The sequence below is a fragment of the Oryza brachyantha genome, chromosome 2 (assembly GCF_000231095.2).
Source record: "Oryza brachyantha chromosome 2, ObraRS2, whole genome shotgun sequence".
Classification (NCBI taxonomy): Eukaryota; Viridiplantae; Streptophyta; class Magnoliopsida; order Poales; family Poaceae; genus Oryza; species Oryza brachyantha.
In genome coordinates, this window is record NC_023164.2 from 14,377,106 (window position 1) to 14,399,785 (window position 22,680).

At 40.1% G+C, this 22,680-nt stretch overlaps 1 protein-coding gene across 2 annotated transcripts; it reads left to right on the top strand.

Moving 5' to 3' along the window:
* The first annotated feature begins 471 nt into the window (after positions 1-471).
* Positions 472-6,401, top strand: LOC102701330 (coatomer subunit delta-1). Of its 2 annotated transcripts, XM_006647257.3 has the most exons (12): positions 472-846; positions 1,120-1,176; positions 1,260-1,299; positions 1,753-1,976; positions 2,407-2,649; positions 3,810-3,978; positions 4,177-4,481; positions 4,899-5,085; positions 5,194-5,347; positions 5,711-5,773; positions 5,868-5,964; positions 6,060-6,401. In XM_006647257.3, exons 2-12 carry the CDS (start codon positions 1,174-1,176, stop codon positions 6,147-6,149), a joined length of 1,575 nt encoding a protein of 524 aa, XP_006647320.1. In that variant the 5' UTR covers positions 472-846; positions 1,120-1,173; the 3' UTR covers positions 6,150-6,401. The 2 variants fall into 2 exon arrangements, with proteins under 2 accessions (XP_006647320.1, XP_015689608.1); XM_015834122.2 differs by lacking the exons at positions 472-846; positions 1,120-1,176 and having other exon boundaries at positions 1,218-1,299.
* The last annotated feature ends 16,279 nt before the right edge of the window (positions 6,402-22,680 follow it).

Here is a 22,680-nt window from a genome sequence, read left to right on the forward strand (position 1 = left end):
CAGAGCATAAGTTAGCTTCTATCCAGCGGCCGAACGCGGCCTATGCGGTATCATATGAATTTGACTGTCTAGATATGCTATCGACCAAATTTTTCCTAAATAGAACCAATTATCTTTTACACTAGACCGGATTTTCCCTAAATAGAACCAATCATCTTTTATGCTCACCGTGAAATACACAAATTCTACAAAAGTTTGACATAGATATATCAAACCATTTAATTTCAATGAACAAACAAAAATATTTCAACGTTCCAAAATTTTTTATAAGTAGTGGTGGCAGTGGGTAGCGATGAATCTGCCATCTACCCCACCACTAGTCTACTTCTAACTTTTGAAAAAATAAATAACTAAGACATATGTATCGAATTATTTTTATTAATTTTATTTTAGTAATATTTTAATAATATTTTTAATAAAATTCCGTATAGACAATAGGCTAGTAAGGGCTAAAAGACTCTGACATTGGGACCAGCAACTCCCCAGGCTATCTTTCCTCGTCCTTCAGCCGTAGCCGCGCTCCGCTCGATCCCGCCGCAGTCGCCGCCGGCGAGCGATCTGCTCGTCTCCTCAATCGGCCTCGTGACTCCCGGGAGGGAGTTCTCCTCTCCCCGCGAGCCGGCCCACCCCCTGAGCAGATCGGTCTCCACCCCATTCTTCCGGCGAGCAGCCGCGCCGGCGTCCCCTCCGCCACATCCTCTTCCCCATACGCGACAGGCCGACGAGCTCCCCCCTCCGCCCGCGCTCGTTCCGCTGAGGACGGGCTTCCTTGCGGCGGCCCAGGGCGGGCTTCTCCTCCCACCGCCTGCGCTGATCTTCCGCGAGCAGGGGGCGCTGTCGTCCTCGGTGAGCATCCATCCATCCAGATCCTCTTTTCTCGTCTCTCTATACGCGCTCTACTTTTTTTCACTTCTGGAATTTGCATCATGAACCCTAGATAGGTTCTCTTCTGGATCTGGCTTAATTTGCCTTAATAATAACCTTAATAACAGGTTGATTTTGTTCCAAAAAAGTTTTGGGGTTCAACTGAACCCCCATGTCCCACACTAGATCCACCCCTGTCTCGTATTATGTTCTACTGATAATCGAATAATCTCTCTTGTTCTCCCCCTTTGGCAGGAGCATAATTCCGGAACCCCATTTTAAGCACTTTGATTCTAAGTACCAAGAAAAATGGTGAGTCTACTGATTTCTTACTGTTTGTAATATTATGGAACATGCTTATGCTTACACTTGTTTTTTATGTTTGTGTACCCCAGGTGGTTCTTGCTGCTTCCATCATTTCAAAGTCCGGAAAAGGTTAGATGGCTCAAAAGATTTCAGTTGTTAATATATTGTGTTGTTATTAATATCTAAGAGGTTTTTAACATATGGAGTATATTATTCTGTTGTAGCCAAACAAATCCTGTTGCTCATATAAAAAAAAATGTTGTATTTGGATACTGTCTTCATCTCAAGATATAAGGGATTTTGGCTACACAAATCCATTATGTTTTGGGATGGAGATGGCAAGATTTTAGCAGTCAACTATGCTAATCTGAGTTTTAGCATCCTAAGTAAATTTGTGAAACCCAAATACTGAATTAACTGTTAATCATGTTGTAGCCTTAGTAGATTCTTAAATCCTGTGACTGTAAAATTCAATGTAGTGAACAACGATGCCTCTCTTGCTTACTACTTATTGCTGCTTCCTTCCAGAAAGTTAAGTGCTTAGACTGAATGTTGTTTCTTTTCTGTGCTTTTCAATTGCAGCACTTGTTTCAAGGCAGTTTGTTGACATGTCTCGCATACGGATTGAAGGATTACTTGCAGCTTTCCCCAAACTGGTTGGAACTGGGAAGCAGCATACCTATGTTGAGACTGAAAATGTTCGCTATGTTTATCAGCCAATAGAAGGCTTGTATTTGCTACTTATCACAAACAAACAGAGCAATATTCTTGAAGATCTGGACACCTTGAGGCTGCTCTCCAAGCTTGTATCCTTTTTCATATGTTTAATGTTCCAGTTTTCAGAACCACCTAATCTATACAATCCTATGTTATGAAACATAGAAAACAAGGTTTGTTTATCCTACCAATATATTGTTCTGTACTGACTAAATACCAGATAATGTTACTAATGATTGTTTTGTGGGATGAAATAAAGATTATGATGTCTTGGTTTAGTTGAGCCTGTCATTATATACTACCAAGGGGACAAAAAGGAAAGAAAGGCACTACATTGACAATATGCAATTTTGATAGAAACCCACATGCAAACATTGCAAATATGAGCCTATCATGTTTTTTAATGGAACCTATTTTAGGGCTTTGTATATCCATCCACAATCAGACATGCTACTAAGTTGCATTGGTTTTCTTTCTTGTCAATAATCTAGTACCGTGGTCTCCTTAACAGTTTTATAGGTGCCGGAATACTCCCCCTCTCTTGATGAGGAGGGTGTTTGTAAAACAGCATTTGAGCTTATATTTGCCTTTGATGAAGCCATCTCTCTTGGAAATAAGGAAAATGTAACAGTTCAACAAGTCAAACAGTACTGTGAGATGGAGAGCCATGAAGAGAAGGCACACAAGCTGATGATGCAAAGCAAAATCAACGAAACGAGGGATGTGATGAAGAAGAAAGCCAGTGAGCTTGATAAGATGAGGGTCTGCACTTCACCTTTCTTCAGATTAAAAATATATATAATATCTTCAGAGAAAAACATGACGTTTAATGTAGTGAACTTTGAATCATGAAAGATGGTATTACGTTATTGTCTCTAGTTTGACTTTATGGTTGTGCTCTTTCTCTGTCAGCATATCATTTCTTTAGGGCAAAATTTGCTATAGGGCATCGAAAAAACACGTAATTTACCGGTGGGCACCGTAAGATCAGGAATTTGCTGCAGGGCACCACAAAAATGTGGTAATTAGCTAGTAGATACTCTGGCCATTATTTTATTTATTTCAAAGTCAAAAATTTTAAAAATGACGAGATTGCCCTCGGTGGCCGGGTCGCCGCTGTCCTTGCCGCAGCTGGGTCACCGCTGCTGCCACCGGCTCACTCACCCTGTAGGCTATGTTTTGGGTGTGGTGTGGCGTCTAGACCGAACGGGTTTAATTTGACCAGACCCAGTCAGCATCATGGTTTTAAATTTCGGTTTGCAATTTTCTATCGGGGGGGGGACCGAAATTTCTGAAAACCGGAAATTTCGGAATTTTTTCGGAAATTTCGGACGAAAATTTTCAAATTCAAATTTAAAATTTAATCAAAATTTCTGAAAAAAATCAAGAAAATGCAGAGAAAAAGAAGAGGGCAGGAGGAAACCTGCGTAGCAGCAGCCGGTGGGGATGGGGAGTGGATTTGGATAGGATATTAGTGTTTAGTTTAGATATTTTTTTCCAAAATTTATTTTCACCAAAATATTCAACCAGTAGACACTGGCTACCGGACCCGACCGGTAAATCCGAAATTTTGGGATTTCGGGAATTTCGAACCGAAATTGCAATCTCTGGTCGGCACAACGGATTGGCCACTGAGGGCAATCTTGTCATTTTTAAAATTTTTGACTTAGAAATAAATAAAATAATGGCCGGAGTGTCTACCAGCTAATTCCTATATATTTGTGGTGCCCTACAGCAAATTCGTGATCTTACGGTGTCCACTGGCTAATTACGCGTTTTTTCGCCCTGTAGCAAATTTTGCCTTTCTTTAGTTACAAACTTATACAGTTGTCAATTTGTGCAAAATTCTGTACATAAATTACAATGGCATTGCCTTTATTTTTTAATGTGTAAGTGGTGACTTTTGGTTGGTGTTCATGCAGATGGAAAGAGGAAAGCTTGACAAAGGAGGATACTCATCAATATCTGGTCCCCGGGTAATCGAGAAAACATTCAATGACATGAGCATTACTGGTAGTGGATTTGGAAGTGGTTCTGGATTAGGTGGACTGAGCATGGATATGGACTCATTTTCTAGCAAGCCCAAAGGAGGTAACTTAAAAACTCTGCATTTTTCTTAGCAGATGTTACATTTTTGCATTTAAGTGGAAACTAAATGTGTAAAACTGGGGATTTCTTCTTACATTACTTGATATTTGGATCTTTCAAGATTAAATTAGTAAAACAGTATTTCCATGGCAGTAGTCAGCTTTACTACATTACTTATGTTTGCTAGCAACATTTACACAGGTCGTCCATCTGCAGCTGCTACTGCTCCTAGCAAAGGTCTTGGTATGAAATTAGGCAAAACACAGAAGACGAATCAGTTCCTAGAATCTTTGAAAGCTGAAGGAGAAGTCATTCTGGAGGATGTACAACCTAGTTCAGTTCAGTCGAGGGTGTCACCTCTTCCACCAAGTGATCCTGTGACAGTGACAATTGAAGAAAAACTCAACGTTACAGTTAAAAGAGATGGAGGTGTTAATAACTTTGATGTACAAGGAACCCTTGCTCTTCAGGTCCTTAATGATGCAGATGGGTTTATCCAGTTGCAGGTAACAGTTTTCTGGAGTTCTAGCTTTGTGCTTGAATTTGTTTTTATTAGAAATTTCCACCACCCAAATCAAAGAATGTATACAGCAATTTTTGTTTGCTTTTTATGTGAACCTATATGAGATATGTGCGCTAGGTGAATAGAGTGCATCTGTTATATTGAGAATGTTAGATTGAGCCAAAAAATTCTATACTGTTCTTTTTCTAGTACATGTCGATATCCAATTTTTTTTATTACATTTACATTTGTTTTTGCTTATAATGCCATGGTTGTGTTGCTGAAAAGCAACAATATTTCTTTGTATTACTTTAGTTTTCATCTAATGATTCTTGTGCCATGTCTGCATATCTGCTGAGCAACATTGTTTTGTCTGTGATACTGTTTCTCGGAGCTGATTATTCATATTTGTGTGTTATAGATTGAAAACCAAGATGTCCCTGGACTTAGCTTCAAAACACACCCCAATATCAACAAGGATTTGTTTAACAGTCAACAAGTTGTGGGGGCAAAAGATCCAAACAGGCCATTCCCAAGTGGTCAAAATGAGACTCCTCTGGTTAAATGGAGAATCCAGGGGATGGACGAGTCTTCCTTACCTCTATCAGGTGCATGAATAATCACTGTATTTTCTTCTATCTACTAACTCCAAAAATATGCTTTTTCTTCGATTGGTTGCTCTGGTACATTTTTTAACTTGCTTTTTCTTTGCGTAGTCAACTGCTGGCCATCAGTATCTGGAAGTGAAACCTATGTCAACATTGAATATGAAGCTGCTGAGATGTTTGACTTGCACAACGTTGTCATATCTATACCATTGCCTGCTCTCCGGGAGGCTCCGAGTGTTAGACAGATTGATGGAGAGTGGAAGTAATGTTTCAAGTTCCTTTTTAGTGAACTTGCCTTTTATTTTATACTAAAATAATCCTCCAACACAATTGTTAGATGATAACCTGTCTTATTTAGTCTTGATGCTTATATTTGAAAATAACAAATGATAACTAGTATTCTAGCTTTTGCTCCTGACACTATTTGACTATTGTATTGGTATTCAAATTTTATTCTGTATACATAAGAGGATGCATTTTGGATTTATCGAAATTTAGTCCAAATCCCTTGTATGAAGTGGTGACTTTATCTAGATAGGGTTTATTTCCTTGATGGCAATGTTGTAGACAGCAGAGTTAAAGCTGATTGTTCTGATGCCTATTTCACCTTTCATTGTGCATACAGGTATGACTCGAGAAACTCCGTGTTGGAATGGTCCATTCTCCTCATCGATCAGTCGAATCGCAGGTCCATGAATTACGAGTTCATATAATCATGTTTTGTTTCTCTATTATTTTTTTCCTCCTGTATTGCTAAGTCTTGATTTCCCCCTTGTTTGCAGTGGCTCCATGGAGTTCGTTGTCCCCCCAGCTGATCCATCGACGTTTTTCCCCATATCTATTGGATTTTCTGCATCGACTACATTCAGTGATTTGAAGGTTGTTTTCCCCATGTTAGACAGATTCACACTTTATATTTGATCTTCCTTCTCGTTTCATTTTATGGTAATGTTGTTTTTCTGCTCGCCTTGTAGGTTACTGGAATCCGTCCCCTGAAGGATGGTAACCCGCCAAAGTATTCACAGAGGGCTCGTTTGGTGACTACCAATTACCAAGTAGTTTAACCTAAAAATGGTTGATTGTTGTCTCACTCCAGGGACAGATGTTTGCGGTGTATGTTATCTTTCAGCGATGAGCTGTTGAGAAGTAGTGGCAAACAAGGATTGTTTTGCATTTATAAAGAATGTATTTTTGTTTGTTTCATACTATGTAGTAACATGTTGCCCCACCAAACTGCTGATGATTTGTACTGTTATCTAATGAGAAATAAACACATGTATTTTCCTTTGATGCCAGTTGGCTGTTCTTTTCTTTTGTGAGATTGTTGGTCAATTTCTGGGATGCGCATTTTTGCTGAGTGGCTCTTTTTTTTTTCATGAAAGAGTACAGTTGTGGTATATGCATCGAGTCAATAGCCAATTGTCAGCAAATCAAACGCCTCGCCAGCCTGCATTCCACGTAGTATCATAGCGCTGCGTAACAAGGGCAGCTCGAGAGATTAAGAGTGCACATGATACAAGGGGGCAGCTTGAGAGATTACTGAGAGATTAAGAGTGCACATGATACCAGGTGATACCATATGATGTTAGCATGTACCAACGGATATCAGTAAATATTGATAGGTATCACTTGATTCCCATATGAAAATCTGGATTATACCGATTAGTATCAACAAAGTGTCAGATGATATCGAAAAGATACCAGAAGGAGGTATCAGTTGATTGAATGGCTATGCACTCCTCCGACAAACCCACCGCCATTTGGCAGCCGCGTGCGGGGCGATAAGGAGATCGGATGGCTACTAGCTAAGCTAGCTAACGGCTACGATATCGGGAGAGGACATGCGTGTGTAGGTGCATGCAACAGCTAGCCGTGAATGCATATACATACTCTCGAGCTGGCTGTTGATCAATCTACATAGTCAAATTAATTGAGGTCACGTGCGCCGTTGGCTGGCTAATCACGTAGCAGCAAATACGTCTGAGGCAAAACTTCATTTAACTATTCCGTCGGAACGAAATCCCGTTCTGCAGTTTTTCTGTTTTTTATTTCCTTACACATTCTTATATTTTTTTTAGTGTAGCTACGGCACGGTATCCCGTTACAACGGGATAATTAAATGAAGCTAACATATTAAAACATCTTTACGGCTACACGCCTCAGTTGCCTCTGCACGTTCACACATTCGCATGTCCATCCATCACCGCAGCAGATTGTCGCGTGCCAAACGACTTCACGCGCCTCTTGCCCCTGCGCCTTCTGGCTCCGCTGTGCCTCACGCCGTCGCGCGTCGATACTTCGTTGCACGGCACCACTCCTCGGATGCTAAACTCCACGTTGCATCCTCCCTATGCCACCCTCGTTGTGCAGTGCCTATGATACCAGACGATACCAATCGGTATCATCTAGTACCACATGATACCAATTGATATTAGTTGGTACCATACCAACTGGTATCATCTAGTATGAGCGCCTTCGGGAGACAAGGACAAAACGGATGGTGTGACGAAGTCTGGAACGACACAAAGGGCGGTCGAAGGTCGGTGTTGGTGGTGAGACCGATAGAGGAGAGGAGTATGATACCAGATGATACCAACTGGTATCATGTGAGACCATATGATATCAATGTTGCAATACCAGATAAATACCAACTGGTATCATGTGGTACCAGATAATATTGGTTGATATTATTTGATATTATGATGCAGCCCGACAAAGGGCAATTTGAAGGATGGATATACCACATGATACCAGGTGGTACCAGGCAGTATCATATGGTTTTCTGGCCGAGTTGCTAATAAAAAGGGAGAGAACAACAAGAAACCGTAGCGATGCGACACCGCGTAGGGCAAGATCAGGAAACCACCAAAAACATAAAAGAAAAACAAAATCATGCCATCAATTGATGAATTTAGAGAAGACTAGAAAGTTTTACGATATGAAACGGAGATAGTATCTAGTATTGTCTAGTATCGTTATGATGCGCGAGAAAGACACAACGAAGGGTGCTAGGGATATCAGTGTCATCATGAGGCAGCATGGAGGAGCGACGTCAGCGATCAGCACGGAGGAACGACGCTGGTGCGCAGAGCAGTGACGCTGGGCACAAAGAAGACGATGCCGGCAAGTAGCGTGTGGAGCAATGCACTGCTCAAGGGAGGCAACGCCCGCGGCGCAAGCGCGCAGTGGCACCGATAAAGCACGCGACACTGGCAGCTCCCTAATTCATCCCGTTCGAACGGAAGCCCGCTGTGTAGTCTTTCTGTATTTTTTTTTACATATTCATTCTCATTTTTTGTGTGCAATATTTTTGTATCTTCTACACTTTCTCATTTATGTGTTTTACTATACCATCTCAATTTATATTTTTCTATACATTCTCAAAATTCTTTTTATATTTTTCTACATAATCTCAATTCTTTTCTATTGCTATGATCTCAGATTTCTCTTTTTTATTGTTTTTCTATTTCTACATTCTCAAATTTATTTTTATTTACTAAAATTTCTAATATTTTTGTCTATTCCTATATTCTTAAGTTTCTAAATCATCTTAGGAATTTATAGGTTTTTCCTATTGGTACATTCTCAAGTTTGAAATATGGTAGGAATTTCTTTAATTTTAACTTTTCGATTATCATATGCCAGGTCGCATAAAACGTCTCTAGGATATTTTTAAATGCCCTTCGGTAGGGCTTCGGCATAGATATGTACAACTTTATAAAAATATAGCTTTGTAAATATTTAAATGAAACAATATCTTTACTTAGGCTGCGTTCTTGATGGGTAGTGATAAGTTAACTTAACTGGCAACGTAGTAATAGATCAGTACATGATTAATTAATTATTAAAAAATATATAAAATAGATTAATATGATTTTTTAAAACAACTTCCGTATAGAATTTTTTTAAAAAAATACACCGTTTAGCAGTTTGAAAAACGTGCGCGTGAAAAAGGGTAAGTTAACTTGTTGTTGCGGTGAATGCGGCCTTAATATTATGAAAATAAAAGGTGATTTCGTAGGACGTCAATCCGTCTGAGCTCCGCGCGCTAGCCCGAGCTTCGGCCTTCGGCGGCATCGCGCCCCAAGGGAGAGACATGCGAGAGTGAGGGAGATGGAGGGTAGTTTTTTTATATTTGTTTTTGACTGTGGAGGCGTTTATGATAAAACATTGGGATTCTAAATGAATTAGAAAAAATAAGGGTTGAAATGTAAAATTACAGGGACTAACGTATAAACGAAAGACACTATTTAATATTTAATCCACTTTGTATTGTGTTAGAGAATATGTAGGCTCCGTCTACGTGACGTGACAGTTAAAATCAATCACTCGATTTAAGTAGTTTACACTTAGAGAGCTCTAACTAAAACGTTTTTTAATCGCGATTTGCACTGTAGGAGTTATTAATTAGCCCGATCAGATGTGTCATGTCCGTACATGCATGTCAGCGAGAGAACATGTGTGTGCCTGATGGGCTGACTTAAGTACAGCTAAACTGAGAAACAATATAATTGTGTCAGCACCACTGTCAATCGATCGTCTCCTGCTTGATCAGTGCAGGCAGGCATGCATGCCATGGCGAGCTATCCAAATTCATGCCGCATTGTTAATTTTGGTGCAGTTGCAAGTTGCAACTACTTCAGTCGGATATCCTACGCAGCAACATGAGAAAGTTTCTTGGTGTGTAATTAACGTGGCCTTGATGTGTGCGTCAGCTTTTCTGCAACTATCGTCCATTTGTCCATTAGGTCACCGACGTGATTTTCTATGATTTAAAATCTAGTCAAAGAGCTACAGATATGTCTGAACATGCGGGGTACTGTACATATTTAAGGTTGTAAGTGGACTGGCCCGTCAACCCGTTTATAGGTCAATTAAGCGAGTAGCCTGTCGGAGATTACTCGCTTAATTGACCTATAAGCAGGTTGACGGGCTTGTCCACTTGCACCCCTATGCCAGATCAATTTGAATATAGTCTTTTGAGATTTGTTCTGATGCAAATATATACTTTTGTCTTAACGGTTGGACCAGAGAAAATCAACTTGGAAGTATAGTAGTGTAGGCATCGAATACAATAGTTCGTCCATGGGACCAATGACCAACACGGAGATCGATCAGGGTGGGTGCTAATTCGATACTAATACTATTTAAGGATTTTTACTTAATTATGACGTGTTCGCTATCTAGACTAGTAAATGGTGATTTTTTTAAAAAAAAAATTCTATATAAAAATTCATCCTAAGTAGATTTTAATTTTTGTAGTGATCAACTCTATCGTTTATATCATCAAATAAATACCATCTAACTCAGATAACCTTTTATATTTTGTAAAAAAAAATACAATCACAATGACAATAAATTATAATATAGTGGCAAATGCCGGTGTCGTGACGGCAGGGTGTTGGGCCGGCGGGTCATGTGTTCAGTCAGGTCAGCAGACTCATCACATCTCGACTTGTCTCGAGACCACCTTGCTTTTTCTCCCTCGGTTGTTTCTTCTTCATCATCATCATTCTCATTTCTTGAAGCATTACTACTACTACCATATAAACAATGCATCGTCAGTAACATGTCCATGTTAGTCCACTAATTAATCAAGCTGAGTAACTGACTGACCCAGCTCGTATATATATGCTACTATATCTTTAAGAAAGCAAACCAAGCAATTAACTCATCAAGCAAAAGCATAGGTTGGTCGCCGGCAATTAAGAATCACTGGAGATCGATCTCGATCTCTTGCATTAGCCTAGCTTCCCAACTAATTAATGGTAGTAGTAAACTGACGAGAGAAAGCAACAGCTCATTAATAAATTAAGCGCGCGGCCGGGGCCGGCGACGACAGGATTGAGCTGTTTGGTTCAAGTATACGTCAAGTACGACTGCAACCTCGATTGCAAGGCAAAAAGAAGAGGAGAATCTGTCAGTAGCCAATTAGCCATAGCTCAAGAAGAAGGCATCGATCCGATCGAGAGGCCGACGGGGCACCTGCAATGTAGGGTGCTGAGTGAGGAAAGCGCTGAATGAGACATGCAGATGCATCGGCGCTTGTCTTTTCGTTTTTTTATGTTTATAAATAAAATTTTAAATTTTAATCTTAAAATGTAGTTGATTTTTGGATTTTTTTAATCGTAGTTTATTTTTTTACTTTTTACTTTTAGATATATAAAAGTTTTATTCATAAATTATTTTTTTTAATATATTGTTTGGTTTTATTTTCCGTCTATCTTGATGGGGACGGGCACGATTAATGAAGGTTGTAGGAAAATTAATCCAGAACCGTTTGCAGTGATCGAAGTCATCACCATAAAGTGAATGAATGAATTGAGTCGGTAGGAAATGAGAGGAGATCTCAGATCTGGTGGGAATATGCATGCATGAGAATTAGAGGAGAGACATGCGTGGGGGCTCATTGATGGATCGCTTTATTTAGTTGTTTTGGTTGCTATACCTGATTTGGACGATGAGATTTGAGACCGACGTAACTGGGGGCTAGGGGCATATGGAGATGTGGAGTTGTGGTTGCAGTGTACTCTACTAGCTAAGCATTGATAAATATTAACCATTATTTTTAAGCGATGTCAATGACTCAAAGGATTTGCATGTAAGATATTAAGAAAGTACTTTTCCAATTGCAACTCCAATGAGACAACTTTGATCCTAAACAGTTACCCTTTCAGTTTGATAATTCATATTATTTTAGATTGTCGGTAAAATAGGCCCGGGGTACCCCTGCGAGTGTGGCGCGTGACAGTTGTGGGTCCAAGAATCTCCAGGAAAGGGGTCAAGCCCCAAGAGACACGCGCACCCGCAACAGACCCGTGAGGAAGCCGTCGGAACAAGTGGTTGGGGTCGGGCTGTCCCAACCCCCAGCTTGTCCCTGGACCGTTGCAAGACTCACGTATCAAGAAGTGAGGCCAGGCGCGCCACTAGGATTCGATCTTCGCTTTAATGCAATAGGAGAAGGCCTAGAGTGCGCGTCACCCGCGTGGTAGAGAAAGATGCGTGTCTTCCCCGCACTTAATGCGGGCAAGCACGCGAGCACCCTTGGTAGCGCCCTCTAAAAAAAAGAGGCGCAGAGTGGGCAGGTACCTCTGGCAGGACAAGCAAACCACGCCCTTCTCAGGGTGCCAACCCCTGCTCCGTCACAGTCACATTAAATGCGACTGACAAACAGCAGGAGATCAGAAGAGAACGTCCTCCCCATTCCTTGAAACGGTCACCCACCTCTAAGATAGAACACTGACCGATCGGACCTAGCAGGGGAGACATGATCGTCCCCTCCACCGGCCATCTGACAGATGGGACCGAATAAGGACAGTAAGGCTGACACATCCACCTACCCTCTGACGGACCAAGACCGACACGACGGCCACAGATCTCCGCATTGCCAAGGAGCAGCGTGATGATTGTCTACTCGTCAGTAGTTGGTAGGACTGTGGAGATTGTGGTAACCCCTTACTACTATAAAAGGAGATCATGTTCCACCTAGAAAGGAGATCTTCGGTTGGTAGACAAGCAGTACCTTTCCAAAAGAAGGCTTGTACTCACTTTCTCTTAGTGACCAAGCGACAGGAGTAGGGTATTACGCCTCTCGACGGCCCGAACCTGTATAACTCTCCGTGTTCCATTCCTTCACAGGAACACTAACCTTGCACCCTTGGGTAGACCCGGAAAAAGGGTTCAGTGAACTCCCGCTCAAGGAGCTTGCCCTCCGACATAGATAATGCAAAAACTATCTTTTACTGTAATTTCCTATTAAATATATAAATAAATAATGCTTAATTTTAGTGAAGTATTTTTAGACTCATTTATACATATTGTCCTAGTCTTTTCAGATTAAGGGGGTGTTTGGTTGTTATCCATGGTTTGCCACGTCTAATTAGACAATTCACAATTTTATTGCTATGAGAAATTTTATGATCAGTAATTAAGAAAATATAAAGAGATATCAAACATTTAGTTAAAATATTGATATACATCTCAAGGTACATATTAACTGCATATAATAAGTTTTTACACCGTAAAATATATTAACCAAAGGTGTCATCTCAAAGTATAATAAAAAAAAAACTCTTATACTGTATCAGTGACTTGTGGCGGTGAGTAGTAGCTAGGGCGTAAGTGCGTCACAATGCATTTGACAACGAAATACGTACTGCTAGCTAGCTAGCTATTGTTTACTGTTTCCGATCCATGCATCAGTCTACACAATTTTGCTGACGCTGATGTGAATTTGGAACGACGAAGAACAGGATATAAAAACTGCTGGTTCAGCGATGTTGAAGTGCACGCGAGTACTGTGAATGTCAACAGATCCAAGAACATTTCAAACTCCAGGCCTGGCTTGTTCAATGCTCACATACGCATGGATGCTGACCTCCATTATATATATGAATATATGATCGAGATCATTCCAAACTTGATTCAACTAAGAACAGCTACAAGCCTATAACATAACACTCTGCATACTCTTACCAGATAGTGATACAGATTGACCAAATTACCAAAAGTTTCCTGCGAGAGAGACCCATCTATAGCTGACAATATACTCTTTGGATTTCGAGAGAGCAGACAAGCAGACAGAGCGGTGAAAATCTTCAGGCCAGAATTCACATTGGTCGGTCAGTGGTAGAATGATAAATACTTAACGAGGCGAACTAGTCAATGTGCATCAGCTAGCATATGCATGCAGGAAGTTCAGTCGTGTTACCCAACTATCGTTCGGCAGCTCATGTTAACGACTTATATTCCCTCGGTTACCATTTGCACGTTTTGTGAACTGCAAAACAATATATTTTTTTAAAAGAATCTATAGTAAATTGTTTTAGAATATCATATCAATATATTTTTAAATTTTTATAGCTAATAATTAATTAATTATATATGAATCCGCTATTTCATTTTCCACGCCGGTTACTCGACCTACGAACAAACGTGGTTGAACAGATTAGCCACGGTTGATAATACAAAACTGAAAGATACAACTATCTCCATTCCAAAATAAATATATTAAGGGAAAGTTTCCTGTGTGCACCTTCAAAATGACTCAATCCCTTACGTGCACCTAAAAAATACCCGATCCCCCATGTACCCTCGAAATTTCATTTTGAGCCCCTGTATACCCCTCCTGTCAGGTCTCCATTAGTTTTTGTGTTAGTTTGATGTGAAATGTCCATTGTGCCCATTAAGAATAGAGGATATAAAATTTGAGGGTATAGTTTTCAAATTAGAACTTGCTACAGATTTAATTATTTTTAGTTTACATGATGTGTGTTTTATGATAGTAAAACAGAATAACCCGTGGATAATATTTAAAAAATTGAAAAATTAATCATTGAATAGAAAATTTAAAATAAATTTGAAAAAAATAGTGAATATAGCTAGCTAACAGTAACGAGATTAGTTTTACACAACGCATACGAAAGGCTAGTGTGAAAAATACATACATGACAATAACATGAGCATCCACTAAAAATATGCAATTAGTTTCATAGTAATACCACGTAGACCAAATTACCATTTTCATATGGACAAACCGGCCACAATATGCTTAAACAAGTCAAGGGAAGCCTGGGATGGGGAAAGGCCGCCGCCGCCTGAGAGGGTAATTTGGTCTTTTAAAAATACTGATAAGCTATTGTACCAATACTTTGGTATGTTTCACGGTGACTTGACGGGAGGGTACCCAAAGGTTGGAAGATATTTTTGATTTTTGAGGTATATGTAAGGGGTTGGCTTATTTTGAAGGTGTACACAAGGAATTTTTCCATATACTAAACTAGAAGACTACACTTATTTTAGAATATGGTACACTTATTTTAGAATATGGTAGGACTCGTATATAGCTATTTAGTATGAGATTTAATAATTTCTAGTAGTTAGTATTATGAATTTTAATTTCAGATTCATTACTATTGCTATGCTGCTATCTTTTGGAATGGATTGGGTAGTTACTAAGAAATATCGGTAATACTTTTTTTAAAAAAGAAACCATAGTTTTGGAAGGTTGGCACGAATAAACGATAATCCATAAGCTGATTAGAACGCGCCTGGTTACGTACAGATTGGGGATCTCTATCAATCCCGGAAAACAAGGCCGGTGTCACAGCGCCAATGCTGGTGCTATGAACTGGATTGGAGCACGTACAGGCCACAATGATGGCTGATGGAGTCAACAGTGTCTTCTGCTCTGCACTTGATCTGCATCAACAACAATTCAACACGCCCAGGCATTCAAAAGTCTCAGAATTCAGCTCATACTGGTACTGGTACTGGTACTACTCCTAATAATGAGCTGAAGAAACGATCAGCTTTGCTTCGTCAGAAAATGCAAGTGACCTGCTTGGAAGAAAAAAACGTGAGGCCAGTAGAAGAGCAAATAAGCTCAAATAATGTGCACTTGTGTAGTACAGGGACATGTAAAGCAACGGGTGCTCCAAGATAGTCGTACTATAATTTAGGATCTCATCTGTACAGATCTGCCTTTTTTTCCGCAGTAATGCCTGTATGGAGCAAACAAGTCCTACAGGCACATTTGCAAGCTTGATTTTGATGGATATTGGATATGTAAATTAACTGCTTGCCTGTTTGTGCCTGTGATAAGAACGGGTCGGCCGCAGCAACCACTTCACATTAAACGACGAAGCATGCGCAACAGTAGTGTAGCAATGCATGTACACAATTGTCGTATATTTCATATATATATATATATATGGTATAATAAATTATCTATTTGATTGTCTATATCATATTTAATATATTATTTTTTTATGTTTTGTATTTATTGCATGCAAGCAATGCATGAAGTTTTCTCGGGTAATTTGTGAGCACGTGCTAAAGTAGCGGACGACCAAAGACATGCCGATTGACCTTTTTTTGATGATACCACATATAATAATTAATCTAATGTGGATGTATATAGCCTACTGCTGTTATATATTCTATGCTCTTAGAGCAGGTACAATAGCAAACTATAAACTAGCTATAAACATATTTTAAAGAGGTTAGAGAGGAGAGTAGTGAGCTACTAATTTATAGTCAGCTGTAGCACGGGTTCCAAGACGTAGTGTGTGTATGATATGTGAGACTATGTATTAATACTTTGTGGATAAGTCTACATCATCCCCCAAACTATAGCATGTGGGATACTTAACCCCCCAACTATCAAACCATGTATAATACCCCATAATCTTTGTAATACAGTTTAATTAACCCCCAAGGTGGTTTTGGAGGATGGTATTGCCACGTGGCTGCTGACATCGACATGCTGACTTGGATATATTGGACTGCAGTATGAGGCTAACATGTAAGTGAGAGCAAGGGATAACAAATAGGACCAGAATGTACGTGGGATTGTCATACTTCTTTAAAAGGCAAACAAGGAGTTTTCCTCCCGTCCCCTCCTCCAAACTTTTTCTCTCTCCCCGGTTCTTCTTCCTCTCGCTCCCGCGAACTAGGACATGGTGTGTGATGATCGCGAGGGGATTCGACTGATTGTGCAGCTCGACAGGGTTGAGGTGAGTGTCTGCAATTACTTAGTTGTAATTTCCCCTTCTTTGATGGTCACAACGATAGATTAAATTTTTGTAGTTAATGGGTTTTAGGTTAGGGTTTTGGTAGACAGTGGAATGGACCATCCATCCGATCTTGCTAGTATTAGTTAGAAAAGTTAGCCAAGTTTGGTCAATTTCGTGCTCAAAAGCTACCTAGGGTTTGCAAGTGGAAAGGGGATTGGATAGGGTTAGTAATTTTATTGGTCAAGAACCACTGTAATATTTTTACTGATTGATCCAACATAGTAAGCATGTCCATGTCAGCAGCCACATGGCAATACCATCCTCCAAAACCACCTTGGAGGGTTAATTAAACTGTATTACAAAGATTATGGGGTATTATACATGGTTTGATAGTTTGGAGCGTTATGTATCCCATATGCTATAGTTTAGGGGTTATATAGACTTATTCCTATATGAATTGACTATTAGATTTACTATAGATGATTTAGAGCCAGTAGTTGGCTATACTATTGAACTTGGTCTTACGCGGTCTGTACATTAAATAACCGGTGCATGATCTCTGTACATTAAATAACCGGTGCATGATCCGATCTGTTTTAGTTACATCCATCCGCAGAAACGTGCTACTCCGTACTTGTTACATACGGAAAGTTAGGCCCAGTTTATGATAGATGTTCGGATGAAATTATTTACAAACACACGAAACGAGACATCTCAATAGAGTATAATCAATTAAATATTTGCCATCATAAACTTCATGAATGTATTTATTTTTTTAAGAAAATCCTCTACATACGAAGTTTTTATACGAAGCACACCTTTTAATAATAGTTTGAAACACTTGTTTGCAGAAATCTTCGTTGTAGTTTATCATTCATCTAAATCAAATAAAATCTAAGATGATAGTATTTTTTTAATTAGTTTGGAAAGGATGCTCGGACGAATCGATGGATTCACGTAAGAGCATGACTCGATGGATGCATGTAGTCACCCTCACATTGATAGGAAAGTCAGAATTAAATGTGTGATATTATGTCTGTTTTTCTTTGCATTATTTCTAGATTTTTTTTCTCGGCTTCTATCAACACGTTTCATGAATTATTGTTTGGTATGTTTTTACGAAAAGCTTCTATATATAACTTCTTCATGTCATATTTTATATTTGTAAAGTAGATTTTTAACTTACAGTAATTATATCATTATTATATTATTAAATAACTATAAAATCATGTAATCTTTCGTCTTTTATTTATGGGAAGACCACAGCCTAGTATATACCGTAGTATTTTATCTGGTTTTCTATTTGGTGTTGTTAACTTTTAAATATGAATTTGACCGATGGTCTTATTAAAATATGTAAAATTATAAGTCATACTTAAAGCTCATATAGTAATAAATCAAATCATAACTAAATAATTAATAATTATATTTTTTAACGGCATGAAATAATAAAACGGTAGCAGTGCTTGGCATGTACAGTATAATCCCAACTTGCCAAGAATTTCCAAGGCCGGCGGCTGCTGCAACTGATGACCACCTCCTACGACGTCGTATTCACTCACTCACTGGAAGCATGCATCATACTCACTCGAAGCATGCGGCTGCTGCGGTTTGGTATTCAGTTTTTGAGAATTTAAAAATTTGAAAAAGTTTTTAAACGCAGTTTTTTTGGCTTTTGGATTCTTAGTTTATTTTTCAGAATCTATAACTATAGATTTTTAGAAGCTATGGACTGTTTGAGACAGCTTTTAACAGAAGCAGCTTTTAAAAAAAACTACAGTCGAAAGAAAGATTTTCCAAACAGGCCTAAAGACATTCTCACATTCATGCATGCTGCATAAGGTTATCCAGGTGATTGTTAAGCACAACACACAAATGGCGCCTAAAGTGAAAAACAAAAAGAGAAAAATGAAACGGCTGGCACACGTAACACAGGAATACGTGCCGGACCGGTTCCCAGAGCGAGAGCGAGCGGATCGACGAGATGCGATCCTGGTCAATGCATGCGGCTCGATGCGTGCATCCGCCGAGTGCGCAGCAGCCAACCACACCACACCATCTAGCGGCACAGATCTGGGTTTCGCCACCCACTCACTCACTCGTACGTACTGCACAGTAAGAAATATTCAAATGTAATGTTTAGAATAATATTTATAGAATTAAATTAGTTGTCACATAGGAAAAAATAATATGATAAGTGATCAGGTAATGAAGAAAAAAAAGAAAAGAAATCATATCTTACATGAGATATGTTTTCTACCCAACACCCAAGATATGATAAGAGATAAGTAACATAATGTTTGTGTAGTACTAGTTTCTTTATGATATAAATGATATAGAAACCATGATTAGTATCTCATATTAGGATTGCTCTAATGATCACCCCCAACTGGCCAGCATATGGATCCACACCACAGCGGACCTCGCCATCTCCAATCGGGTTTACCATCAACTTTGCTACGTGCATGCCCGTGCATCACCTGCAACCCCCTCCTGTCACCTTTAACCCGTCTCATTCGCTTCTCCTTATATTTATAAGTTAAACTTTAAATTTAAAGTTAGCTTCCGTATTTTTTTATAAATATACCGTCCAACAGCCCCTCGAGCACACGCACCATGCATAATACGCCCATCGTCTTCGGTCTCCCGTGAACTTACCACGCGCGCGTACTACGTACGTGCCTTGGGCCAAATGCGACGGTGATGGCACGGATGCACGCAACACTTGACAATGGTCTCAACCAGCTAGCAGCTAGCCTACTCCTAGCTGCCATGGCCCTGGAGGCTAGCTGGAGTACCGCCAAGATCGATCACTTTCAACGCAGCGACAACGCAAACCGACACCGCCTTTGCTGGTGCAGTGCCTACCCGCAGGCACCTTTCAATTTTACTACGTCCCTCCTCTTTATTTTTGCCCTTTTCACCTCTTTTCTTGGCTTTCGAGGACGCAGGCAGCGAGCTCGACTCGACGATCAAGAACAAGCAGCAATGGGCAATGGCTGGCAGCTGTGTGCCGTGGCAGTGACCTGAGCAAGCTTACGTTACGTACCGGGGGGGGGGGGGGGGGGGGGGGGGGAGGGCTCTCGGTGGCCTTGGCAGTGCATACCTGGGCAGCAGCGGAGCAGCCCGGTCCATGGCACTGCTCTGAATTCCGATGCTGCAGCGACGATCATACTACTGTCTACATGGACAGCCAGCTTTGCTGTGGAAAGCGAAAGCGAAAAGAGAGAAGAGGTGCTCAGCGTACGGCATGCATCCATCTGCGGTGCAGTGCTATACGCAGTTACTGCTGCCACACCTTCGCTGTACCCGTGGCTACCGATGCACTCCGTACGTCGGTATACGGAGGGGTTGTGATAGTTTTGGCTTTTTCACAACTTTATATTTGTATTAATCTAAAAGTTTAGAAAATAAATATCAGTGAAAAATCTTAAAATCAACTTAAGATTGAAAATTTAATTTTTAGACCGTAAGTATAAGTAAAACCGAAAATTATGAGGTAGAGTCATTCATACACGCGGTCAGTGCAGGCCGGATAGAGAGGTCGGTACATGGAGTCATTCCAGCATGCGATACAGCGATAGAGCGGTTAATTGACATGCCCATTATTGGTTAGGTTACGTCATCTTGCAGGTCCGTGAGATCGATCGCTATCGCCTCTTCGTGAAAACAGAGTACTAGAAAAAAAAAAGAAGCAGAGAGAGTGCCGCGTGTGTGTATGGGTAAGAAGACTGTGCCAGAAAAGAAAGTGACGAGCGTTTAGTCCTGATGTTGATCGTGCGCTGCGTGCCAAACCCCGAGTTTACGCTTTGAACTGCTACTGTCTGTCTGTTTGTTAGTCAAGCTGGATAAAGGGCGATGCATTCATGTTTGTCCAACACCTACTTGGCACACGGAAATTAACCAGATCATCCGCCTTAAGTCATCGTCCTTTTATCTTCATTCATTGACACGTGGGTCCGCTTTGAAATGGGCCCACATGGCAGAGGATCGTGATCGATCGATGCCTTGGCTGGCACACATGCAGGCAAAGCACGCGCGCGTATTCACTTCGATCCGGCCATCACAACTTGCCCCATGTATGCATCATCTCGATCTGTAGCGTAAACGTACGCTCACCTAAAAAGAAAGTCGCCCATCACGCACACATGCATTCATGCGTCCTGCGTGTCCGCTGCTGCAAGGTCTCCAGTCCATACACCATACTATCCAGTTTCTATGTATCGCAACCCAACAGAAGAAGTACGATAGCGAGGCAGGATTATATAACAGATCGATCATTTACCCCAGCGGCCACGCGCAATATAACAGATCGTTCGTGATCAATTGGTGGCACGCGTGCGTGCCAGAGATCCTACGACGTAAAAGTTAGAGTAATTTAGTAGACGGTGGAGCTTCCATGTCAACAACCATCAAGTCAGAGAAACTGCATCCAAGTACGTACGTCGGTGCGTGTGCGTCGTCTTCAAGTACTCTCTCCGTCTAAAAAAACAAACTTTCAGTTTTTGTGTTGAGCATTAACTATCTATTTTATTTGAAAATTCTTTTAAAAATTAAAAAAATAGTCACACATAAAGTATTATTTATATTTTATTATCTAATAAAAATAAAATTATTAATCATAATTTTTTTAATAAGACGAAGAGTTAAACATTATATAAAAAATAAAAAATTAATTTATTTTAGAACAGAGGAAGTATCTACGTAGGATCGGAGTACAAGCACGCTACAACCACGCGTGACACCGAGCGATCGACATTTGATATGCCTCGCACGGATGCATATATAGGCATGGGCATGTTAACAAAAGAAAAAGAACTGCAGAGCGTACACGGACCGACCGGAATTACCAGAAGACGATGGAGACGGTCGTGCTCGTGCAACGCATCGGTCGGTCGACGGTGGAGGGGGGCTAGGGTTGTACATTTGCGTGACGTCCTATGGGCCACTTAGCTGTCTAGCACTAGAGACTACGGCAAGCTAGCTAGCGACGTGCACTCGTACGTACAGAGTACAGCGCAGAAAACAACGGGCATGATATTTCCCCTCATGCTTATGATTATATGATGGCTTATTTTGTGATGGAAAATATTTTAAAAACACGTATATCAAAACTTACTGATAAAATATTTTTAATCCTTTCTAAGCCGTTTTGCTTATACCTATATAAAACAAAAAGCAATTTTTTAATCCTTAGTAGATACCATCAGATATCACTGTTTTCTATGTAAAATTTGATACCTCTTGGTACCTTAGGTACTAGAAGGTACTCTACACCGTTGACTTTTTTATACATATTTTACTATTTATCTTATTCAATTTTTTAAAAAAATATGTAAAGTTATATATATGTATTAAAATATACTTAACAATAAATAAAATGATATAAAAATAATTTGTAATTATGTAAATTGTTTGAATAAGACGAATAGTCAAACTTGCATAAAAAAATCAACGACGTCAAATATTTAAGGACGGTTATAGTACCAAATTTTATATAGAAAACAGTGATACCTCGTGATACCTCAAAAAATGCTGCAAAAGAGACAGATCGACACACACTGCAGGAAGCATTTGACCATCAAATTGATTGGCGCGGATCAGATAATCAATGAATTTAACAAAGAGCCTCGCGAGTTCCTATGTTATAAACTTTTGGATGACAATGTTAGGCATATCCGCATAAATTATACGGCTTGCTACTAACCTAGCCGGTGTACGTACCGTGAACCTTCCCAAAAAAAAAAACAATTCAAGCCACGATATCGAGTCACCGCCGCGTGCGTGCGTCCGACGGATGGATGGATCTGTCGTTCAGCTAGCTAGTGCCTAATGGTACTAGCAATTAACATCAACGCACACGCGTGTTGATCGCAAGGCTTGTCGATCGCTCTGCGCACTAACAGTAATCCGAAGAAAACTAATGTGCAGAAAATGGGCAAGTCACCGGCCGTACACTGATCGACAAGTGCGATAACTAGGCGTAACTCGGTAGTAGTAGTATATTAGGCTGCGTTTAGTTTGAAAAATATTTGCTACACAGGTCTGAGTCGACGCGTATAGTCACATATTTGAAGTA

Bases quoted from the DNA above. Each gene is read 5' to 3' on its own strand.
- LOC102701330 (XM_015834122.2), top strand. From the start codon at position 1,218: ATGCTTATGCTTACACTTGTTTTTTATGTTTGTGTACCCCAGGTGGTT. The intron at 3,979-4,176 runs GTAACTTAAAAA...ACATTTACACAG, and splicing joins TTCTAGCAAGCCCAAAGGAG to GTCGTCCATCTGCAGCTGCT. The intron at 5,348-5,710 runs GTAATGTTTCAA...TTGTGCATACAG, and splicing joins CAGATTGATGGAGAGTGGAA to GTATGACTCGAGAAACTCCG.